This window comes from Saccostrea cucullata, unplaced genomic scaffold (genome assembly GCF_032062105.1).
Source record: "Saccostrea cucullata isolate Sc308-1 unplaced genomic scaffold, CSIRO_AGI_Scuc_v1 ctg11568, whole genome shotgun sequence".
NCBI lineage: Eukaryota > Metazoa > Mollusca > Bivalvia > Ostreida > Ostreidae > Saccostrea > Saccostrea cuccullata.
This window is the reverse complement of record NW_026922428.1, coordinates 9,977-20,001: the sequence shown is the minus strand read 5'-3', so window position 1 is coordinate 20,001 and position 10,025 is coordinate 9,977. Positions and strand designations below refer to the sequence as shown.

Below are 10,025 nucleotides of genomic sequence, written 5' to 3'. Positions count from 1 at the left end.
GACAATGATCATCTTTAAAAGAATAATGAAAAACAATTTCATACATCCCGTAAATTCTGTACAGGTGTTTTTTTTTTTTTTTGGCATGCGAGGGGTAGTTTGTTTATGTGTGGAAGGGCGTCATGTTCAACTAATAGAAATTCAGGCACACAACTAAAGTTAAAAAATTCAATAAATATTATTTAAAAGATGATTTTTACAAGAAATTAATTAAATATGTATGATATAAGCATAAAAATTACCTCAAAGAGATTTGAAATTCCAAAATATCAGTATATTTTGTGTAAAGACACCAAAAAAATATTACAATGTATATACTTCTCATTGTAGCACAGTTTTTTCAAAATATCCAGTTAAGGCAAATACATTTGTTTACTTAAATAAGATGTAAATATATCAATAACAGTTGATCACTGACCCTAAGCAGGTTGAGCTTTGATCACTCTCTTTTGGCGAGTTAAGTGTACTCTTGATAAATTCTGTCCTGCCTGTTTTGCTACCACTTTGTCATCTACAAACTGTTTCACCTCCCGCATGGCTACCCTTGGGTCTTTGGCTGATAGTCTGGGACAGTTACACTTCTCCCTAAGTTCTGTCATCTATTTAAAAAAAAATCATCTGAGATCACTCACACATGATTATTCTTACTCTGTACTGATGACGACATTCTTTCCATTAATTCCATTATGATTTGATCTTTTGAATTTCAATAAAAAAAAGTCTTCTGTACATTTATATGTACATGATCAAGTTCTTCTACAGATCAGAGATTTTATGCTAATACTTAAAGAAATTACTACATGTACTCAATTTAGGTTGCGATGTAACCAGATATTATGAAAGTTAACATATACATACTCTTGGTATCAAGAAGTCTATGAGCTCCACTCTGGTCTCATTAGAAGGATGAGTTGACATGAATTCTGGGATGCTTGTTCCTTCCACTGTCTCCTTAACCTGCATCAGAGACCAAACAACACTGGCTTCCCTCACATCAAAACAGGCCTACAACACAAAAATCATAGAAAAACTATACAGAGACCAAACAACACTGGCCTCCCTCACATCAAAACAGGCCTACAACACACAGGAAAGAAATCATAGAAAAACTATACAGAGACCAAACAACACTAGCTTTTCTCACATCAAAACAGGTCTACAACACACAGGAAAGAAATCATAGAAAAACTAAACAGAGACCAAACAACACTGGCCTCCCTCACATCAAAACAGGTCTACAACACACAGGAAAGAAATCATAGAAAAACTATACAGAGACCAAACAACACTGGCTTCCCACACATCAAAACAGGTCTACAACACACAGGAAAGAAATCGTAGAAAAACTATACAGAGACCAAACAACACTGGCCTCCCTCACATCAAAACAGGCTTACAACACAAAAATCATAGAAAAACTATACAGAGACCAAACAACACTGGCCTCCCTCACATCAAAACAGGCCTACAACACACAGGAAAGAAATCGTAGAAAAACTATACAGAGACCAAACAACACTGGCTTCTCTCACATCAAAACAGGTCTACAACACACAAAAATCATAGAAAAACTATACAGAGACTAAACAACACTGGCCTCCCTCACATCAAAACAGGCCTACAACACACAGGAAAAAAATCATAGAAGAGCTACAGAAGTCACACAATACTGGCTTAAATATACTTAAGTCTCCATGGTATAAATGTATAATGATTCCACAAATACAGGTATAATAAATTATAGATACAGTGGAGCAAGTTTTATTGTTCCTTTAATTTTTAAATCTATCTGATACACCAGGTGTGTATTTTTCCTTGTAGACAATTTTATTCTCAGTTAAAGACACAGACCTTTGCTGCCAGCTGAAGGCCCACTTTATCTGCTTCCTTTTCCAGTTCCCTGCTGAATGGCAGATCAAAATACTACAAAGAAACAGATAAATATCATTGTAGAAACCATACCAAATAAAAACTATTCCTATACATGTTTTACACATATATTACCATCTGAGCATCTCACAAGACATATGTATACCTTGATAACACGGTTCATAAACCAGGAAGTTATTGTAGCGATTCCATCACTGGGGATTATCATCCAAATAGCAGCCATGATTACAATTACAAAGAAATCCCACTTCTGTCCATAGCTCAGTTGTTCTGCCTGTTCAGAGTAGAAAGCACAATTATAATTTAAGAGGGCTGGGGGGTTGTGGCCATTTTCAGTCCATTTTGATCTCCTTTAATAGAAGAGCTCCATATAAAGATTAATGAATATGATCAAATTTTAAAATTAAAATGTAAAAATTTTTTCTTTGCCAAATGATAGTTGACAGCTTAAACATTTAAGTTGTATCTGATGGTTAATTGGTTGAACCCCCCCCCCCCCCCTGCCTCATTAATATCATCAAACATTTTTCAATAATTTTTTTTTCATACAGATAAGAGATTGGTATAAGTTGGTACATACTGCATGAGACAATAAGGCATGAGCCATTTCATGTCCAAGGATGGCAGCCAGTTGGTCCTCATTTATCACTGCATTGAAGAGTCCCGTGTTTACAAAAATCTCCCCCGTCTGAAAATAACAATGAGATATACAGTTTACATGTACAACAACACAAAGTTTTGAAGCATTTCATAACTTTATCTCAAACTTAACCATGATAAAGCTTTTCATGAAAAGTCACTCATTGATCCGTAAAGATTGAGATGTTGTTAATAATTAAATGAGAAATCTCCGAAAAATTTACTTAAACATTTACCAATACTAGATTAAAGAATCGTGATAACGAATCAAAATGGTTATTGACAAATCATGATTAAACTGTTTACCTACCGGATAAACAACAGCATTGAATGTCTTGTCATTTACAATGAATACTTTCCATTGGATATCTTTCATTTGTTGTATGTCTAAGTTATTTACACAAAGTCTTTCAGCAACTTTAATTACAACCTTGTATAGTTCATGTGTATTGGGTAAGATGCGATCTTCATTAATTTGTAAAACCTAAAAAGATTAATTTATTTCAAATTAGAGATTGTATATATGTATGCTAAATATTGATATTGAATATAGAGGGAAATTTTTGCCCCTGATTTATTTTCGCCCTTTTCACCCTTTTAATGGGTGGGCGAATTTAAAATGGGGTGAATTAAAAGAACACAGTATGATTTCATAAACAAAACTGTGACTGGGTAAATTTTAAATAAGGGAAAATTGTTTGCATTAATGCAAGTGTGGAAGGGCGAAAATAACACAGGGTGAAAATAACCCTTTATATAGTAATTTGTCTAGTTGTGAAAATTAAAGTCCAGCATAATAGAATTTAAATTGATAAGATTTTCCCATCTAAAAAACCCAAGCAGTTGGTGGTGTAATTAAGATTTACAGAACAAGATTACAATGTTTATGTACTTTTTTTCCAAGTCATCGTGTTTTGTTACATTTATATTTCAACATATTAGTACATCTGTACCGATATGAAATTAGAAATATGACATGGCTTAAACATGTAACTAATTTCTCTCAACATGCATGAAACAACGCAAACTGATTGCCACACTCACTTCCTCGACTTCTCTCTGTACAATTTTGATCAGTTGATCATGAGTGATGAAGATAAAGCGCTTCCTGCCGGTGATGGGGACGGTTTCTGTGTGAGCCCATGTGTACAAAGTAAGCGCTAAAGCTGTCACTCCCAGCAATGTAGCAGCAATTATCATTTTGTGTTTATGATGAAGCTCCTTCCAATGATTTCGAAGTTTTCTGAAAACATACAAAGAACATGTAAATCATTATCTGCTTAATTTAATCTCTACTTTTAAACAGCATTTTGTAGTTATAAAGTAAGTACAAACTTTGGTTAGATCAAAGAATAAAAAGTTGAGCATACCTAGAATATATAGTTGGATCTGTTTAGAGTTATTTTAATCTGGAAGGGGTAGTTAAATCAGGACAACTTCTTTTAAGAGTTCTTTATCAGAAAGGGGGTGGTAAAAAAAAATACAGTTGTGGATTTTTATTGTTTCAAGCTAGCTACCTCAGTTTAAGGCTATTAGAGTATGAAAATATAATCAGATGTTTTCAGTACAATATATTGTAACGTTTCACAAAGTGTACCTATGAAATTCTTGTTTACAAGTTTGGAATAAATGGACCTTGAACCCTATGTTTATTATTACTTTATAAACAACGTAAATATCTGTGAATGAACAGTTAGCGAAAGAAATGAACACTAATTGATTTAATTTGACTTTATTCATTTGACTTGTATAATTTAATGACAAAGTGATGTATTTTGTATGTTTTATATGGGTACAACGTTATGAATTTAGTAAAGGTAATTTTGATGGTCAAAACCCGCTAACTTATTGATTGTATTGATTGTGACGTCATAGGTATCTGATAGTCTCTTACGTCATCATAACAACTTTTGTCTATATAAACCAGCTGTTTTGGGCTCTGACTTCAGTCGGCTGTGGGGAGCGACTCTAAGCACACAGCCTATCCTGGTAAGGATAAAGTGACGAGTCGACAGTGGGGAGCTTCTCCGTATACTTAGGTTATAAGACAGTGGTATGTGCATGGTATCAAGTCTATGTATACGAAATTATTAAGGGAACCAAGTTAGTTGGAACGTCCTGGATTAACCATTGGTTGGTCACCTTTTTATGAACCAAATAACGTTGTATCAACCAAGTTACTGTGTACCATTTTGTGTGTTTACAAGTGAACCATTTTATCCTCACAATAAATGTTATTAACTTTGATCAAGTGTTATTCCTAACAAACATTATTTAAAGTGGACCAAAAGTTGGTCATTACGTCAACCCTTTAAGTGACCAAAAATTGGTCATTACGTCAACCAACTAAGTGACCAAAAATTGCTCTTTCCGTTAAGCAATTAAGTGACCAAAAATTGGTCATTTAGTCAACCAGTTAAGTGACCAAAAATTGGTCATTAACCATTACATAAACTGTGACCAAGGTAACCATCAAATCTCGACCAGTGACCCAAAAAACCAATAGCGGCCCACGAGCTAATTATTACACGATACTCTCGGTTTCGTTACAATATGATATTTGATGATTAAAAAAAAAACCCTCAATATCTTCTAAATTGAAATATGTCCAATCATATTACAATATTATGCTGATAATACAACCTAGTGCATGTTTATTCCCATGTACAGTCATGGGTATCAAAGGTACAAGGTACTTTCAAATATTTCCCTTTTGATAAAAAAAAAAAAAAAACAAAACAAAACAGAGATATCATACACTAGATAGAATGTTCTATCGTTAAAATGATATTGTCCTACGGACCCGGTTTAACGATAGAATTCGTTCCGTGTATTCGTAATGTAGCAGAAAGAAACACGGGCGATAACTCGCATAGTGCATTTACTAGGAACAATCTTGAGAGTTCCGAATGTAAACATGGAGGTAATTTGAATCGAGAGAATAACGTTGAGAAAATGAATGGGATTTTCGTATTTATATGGATTGTTTTTTTGGGATAAAAGGCATAAGCAATCTCAAAAAGGTTTGTTATGATTAATTTGCAAGTTATTTTCAGTGCAAATCCGTTTGTATCCTTCAAAATCGTTTCGGTGCGATTCTGCAATTTTTTGCTACATTACGAGTATATAGGCGGTATTCTAACTGTGGTGAGGGCTTGTACCGAGACACAGTTAGATTATTCTAACTAATCATACACAAATGCAACTTTCAATACAACTTCATTTGCAGTTTCAAAATTCAAGAACTAGGGCTAATCCCTTCTATTTTACAACATGAGACATATTGAAGCCCTGTCCTGAAACGCAATTCCAACATTTACCTTCCAAATATTAATGCTGATAATTTCGTTATGGGTTTTCCAAACACCCAAACAAGTGGGTGAATGTTTAGTCTATGACTCAGATGAAAATTTCGATGTTGTGTTAATATGATTCCGTAGCTCAAAGTTTGCATTAAATTTGAATTGTTTTCAATGCAGAATGATGTAATCGGTTTGTTTGCAAATCCACTCTTTCTATTTTCAAAGCACATTGAGCGTAATCTGGCCATCGTCAAAGAAGAGTTACATCTAAATCCATTTTGTAAACATATATTTTGGCTAGATATGCAGTGCCACGCTCTTATAATTCGAAACATCTTCTTTACACTGTTTACTTGCGGTTTGTGATGACAACAAATTCAAGCAGGAAATAAAATTGGCACCCTAATCATAAAACCGTCAACAATAAATGCAAAAGGGCGACTGGAAAAACCCGAAACCCCCCAATTTTTGGAGAATACCCATACAGGAGGGGTGAAACCCCAATAAAGTGGTGGAAACCCCATAAAATTGACCGTAATGGGGTACAATAAGGCTTAAGGTGATGTTTAATTGAATGATATTGACATCCGTAAATTTTTATAGCCAATTTTATCTCAGAATCGACGGAAATCGGGCGCCATTACGAGTTTACCGTACACCACGCCCGATCTAAATTCGAAGCGAGCTGTTTGTCAACATATAATATTTAAAAAATTCATAATAATTTCCACAATTATATTTGTTTTACAATGATAATAGTAAAATATTAATTATGTAATAAGTATTTAACAAAAAATGTAAGGACGTTAGCCATTAAGAAAATATGAATTTGTGTATTAATTATTATTCATATTATCCCAATGTTACCAGCTCTGGTCACGTGGAGGCCTCCTTTTTGTAGAGCCATAATTAAAAAAAAAAATTTCATTTAGGATATTTTAGAGAAGATCTGAATTTAGAGATATGAAAATATCCAAAAGCTTCAAAGCAACATTAACAAAAAAAAAATAGTAAAGATAATTCATTACTTATTTGTTACAAAGAGAACCAAAAAAAAAAAAATAAATAAATAAAATTCAAAATATGAAAATACTGAATTTATTATTCTGAATGTAGGTATATAAAAATTTGAAATTCAAAGGTTCAAAGCAACAATAATAATTAAATATAAAAATAATAATTACTTATATGTTACAAAGAGAACAAAAAATAAATCAATGTCAAAAGATGAAAATACTGAAACCTGAAATAAATAGTAAATTAAAATAATATATCAATTTTCAAATATATAGATATTTTATTTCAAAGTAACTTTTTTATGTTCTTTTCTTAGAAAAAAAAAATTTTACATCAGTTGTTTACATTTTGAATTGTCTTTAAATTACAACAAATAAGAAATAAAAGAAAAAAAAAACAGAGGAAAAAAAAAATCGCACAACAAAATAAAAGAACTGAAGTTTTGGTGGAATTTTAACTATGAAAAATGTCTGTCTAAACTGGTTGAAAGATAACTGAAATTATTTGATCATCTATAGCACAGGTATTTTATGTAATTTTACATTTCATTGCAAGCTGAATCTGTCGACTAAAAATTTCCATTGCCTCTCTGTTCAAACTAATCCCATTGACATGCCAAATGTTTTTATTCGAATTCATTAAACCCTTACATCTCCAAAATATCACATTGTACTTTCCTGGATCCATAGTACCACAAATCATTTGCCTAAACAGACTTCCAATAAATATTTTTGAACCGAATCATTTCTTAACAGTTTTTCAATAATGTTTTGGATTCCTAACACTATTTCTGACACAGAAGATGAATTTATATCTTTTTCTCCCAGTCCCACTTGTAGAAACACTTTTGTTGGACAAAATTCAACTGCTCTTCCAAAAGATTGACTATAAATAAAGCTTTTTGTTGTAGTATCTTTGTCACTGAAAGACCAGTGAATACTGCATGTTTGGTGTTGTGTTAGGTTAGAAATTAGAGTAGGATTAGTATCAGGCAGTATTCCTCCTCCGCCAGACGGGTGCAGACCAGTGAATACTGTTTGGTGTTGTGTTAGGTTAGAAATTAGAGTAGGATTAGTATCAGGCAGTATTCCTCCTCCGCCAGACGGGTGCAGACCAGTGAATACTGTTTGGTGTTGTGTTAGGTTAGGTTAGGAATGTTATTGTTTTTTTAAATGTTGCAAATTAAATTATAAATTCCTTTCTCTAAAATTTTTATTATGTTATTTTATTTCATGTATATTACTTTCATTTGGCTGTAATATTTTTATATATGAACAAAAAATTGACTAGGAATAATGATCCAGTATCTTTAAGTCTTTTAAAAATCTTTTTAAGTTTTTTTTAATTTTTTATCTTTCGGTCTTTCGGTCATCTTTCAGTCCTTTGGTTTTAATATTTTTTATGCCCCCCTTCGAAGAAGGGAGGGCATATTGCTTTGCTGCTGTCCGTCGGTCTGTCGGTCGGTCTGTCTGTCGGTCCATTTAGTTTCCGTTCATTTTCTTCACAACCGTTGCACATACTGAGATGAAATTTGGTATACAGATATATCAGATAAATATCTAGGTCAAGTTCTGTTTTGGGTACGATTCCACCGTTATGCCCCTTGGACTTAGAAAAATTCCATTTATTTGCAGTTTCCGTTCATTTTCTTTGCAGAGGTTGCACATATTGAAATGAAATTTAGTATACATATATATCAGATAAATATCTAGGTCAAGTTCTGTTTTGGGTACGATCACATTCTTTTTGTTAGAGTTATGCCCCTTGGACTTTGAAAAATTCCACTTATTTGCGGTTTCCATACATTTTCTTTGCAGAGGTTGCACATATTGAAATGAAATTTAGTATACAGATATTTCAGCTGAATATCTAGGTAAAAAATGTTTTGGGTAGGATTGCACCATTTTATTCCAATTCCAGTTTGGGGGGAGGGGGGCATAAGTGTTTTACAAACATCTCTTGTGTTTCAAAATTCAAATCATGGCTCTACACTTAAGGAGGCCTCCACGTGGCTAGAGCTGGGAACATAAGGAAACTATGAATATTTTAAGTTATTACTAATTTAAAAGGTCTTTATTTATTAATTTGTCATGAATTATCAAAATTCATATTTTCCCTATGTGTGTGCTAATGTCCTTAAAATGAAATTCTGTAAAGCATAACTGTGAGAATAGTAAAGGTTCAGTGTATATACACATGCCCTGCCAGAGGGGGGTTGGTCAGACTAGCTGGGAACCCAGGTGTTTAAACAAAAGGTGTTTATTATCAAGTTGACCAAGTGTCAACAGCTGTGTATATAGTGCATGTACACACACAGGGGTGCCTGTCTATCCCAGTACAAAACAACAGAGCTAGCTGAGGTGTGAATAATATTCTCACAATAATGTTACAATACCAACTGTACAAGAATTCACATATGCAACATGCACATTTTTATTATTTTTTATCAGACTTTTTTATTTCATAGACCTGGATTCTAATAATTTCATTGTAATGGATACATGTTGCTTTCTCATATCAATGAGTATATTTTTTTCTATTACTTGCATAAAAAAACAAAACAAAACAAAAAACAAAGAAAAACAAACAAACAAAAAAAAAAAAAAAAAAAAAAAAACAACAACACACTCTCCCAAAAAAAAAAAAAAAACAGAACCAAAAACATTAAAATAAAAAATTAGTAACTGGAAAATAATAATGAATGAATACTGAATTTAAAAATTAATTATTAAACATAGAAGAAAACATTTCAAAACAAACACCTTAATTAAAAATTAAATAAATTAACAAATTCATTCATTAGTTAATTTGATTTAATTACATGTTATGACTGATTGGAACTGAGAAAAATTACTTTATTCCTTGATTAATGGACTAGTTAAATTAAAAAAAAAACCATTCAATTAAAAATTTCACTGTAATGTTTTTCATTATAATAATTACATTAACAGATTCATTAATTAATTAATTTAATTTAATTACATATTATAAATGATTGGAATTTATAAAAATGACTTTATTTCTTGATTAATGGACTAGTTAAATTCATTAAAAAAATTCAATTAAACATTGCACTGTAATGTCTTTCAACATGATAAATATTTCATACTTCTTTTATATTCTTAAGGTTTCCTTACAAATAATTTTTTTAAAAATAATATTCATACATAATATATT

At 32.0% G+C, this 10,025-nt stretch overlaps 1 protein-coding gene across 1 annotated transcript; it reads right to left on the bottom strand.

The window, feature by feature from the left end:
• Nucleotides 1–6: 6 nt before the first annotated feature.
• LOC134261765 (metalloendopeptidase OMA1, mitochondrial-like) lies at nucleotides 7–6,189 on the bottom strand. The gene is made up of 8 exons (XM_062744164.1): nucleotides 5,850–6,189; nucleotides 3,574–3,772; nucleotides 2,840–3,013; nucleotides 2,471–2,578; nucleotides 2,036–2,164; nucleotides 1,852–1,923; nucleotides 859–1,005; nucleotides 7–599 (listed from the first exon to the last, which is right to left on the bottom strand). The coding sequence occupies exons 1-8, from the start codon at nucleotides 6,164–6,166 to the stop codon at nucleotides 420–422; spliced, it is 1,326 nt and encodes a 441-aa protein (XP_062600148.1). The 5' UTR covers nucleotides 6,167–6,189; the 3' UTR covers nucleotides 7–419.
• Between the last annotated feature and the right edge of the window lie 3,836 nt (nucleotides 6,190–10,025).

Coding starts and splice junctions, on each gene's coding strand:
- LOC134261765 (XM_062744164.1), bottom strand. CDS start 6,166: ATGTTTCGAATTATAAGAGCGTGGCACTGCATATCTAGCCAAAATATA. Junction 2,579..2,839: donor TCAATGCTGTTGTTTATCCG/GTAGGTAAACAG, acceptor TGTTATTTTCAG/ACGGGGGAGATTTTTGTAAA. Junction 2,165..2,470: donor ATGCCTTATTGTCTCATGCA/GTATGTACCAAC, acceptor TACTCTGAACAG/GCAGAACAACTGAGCTATGG.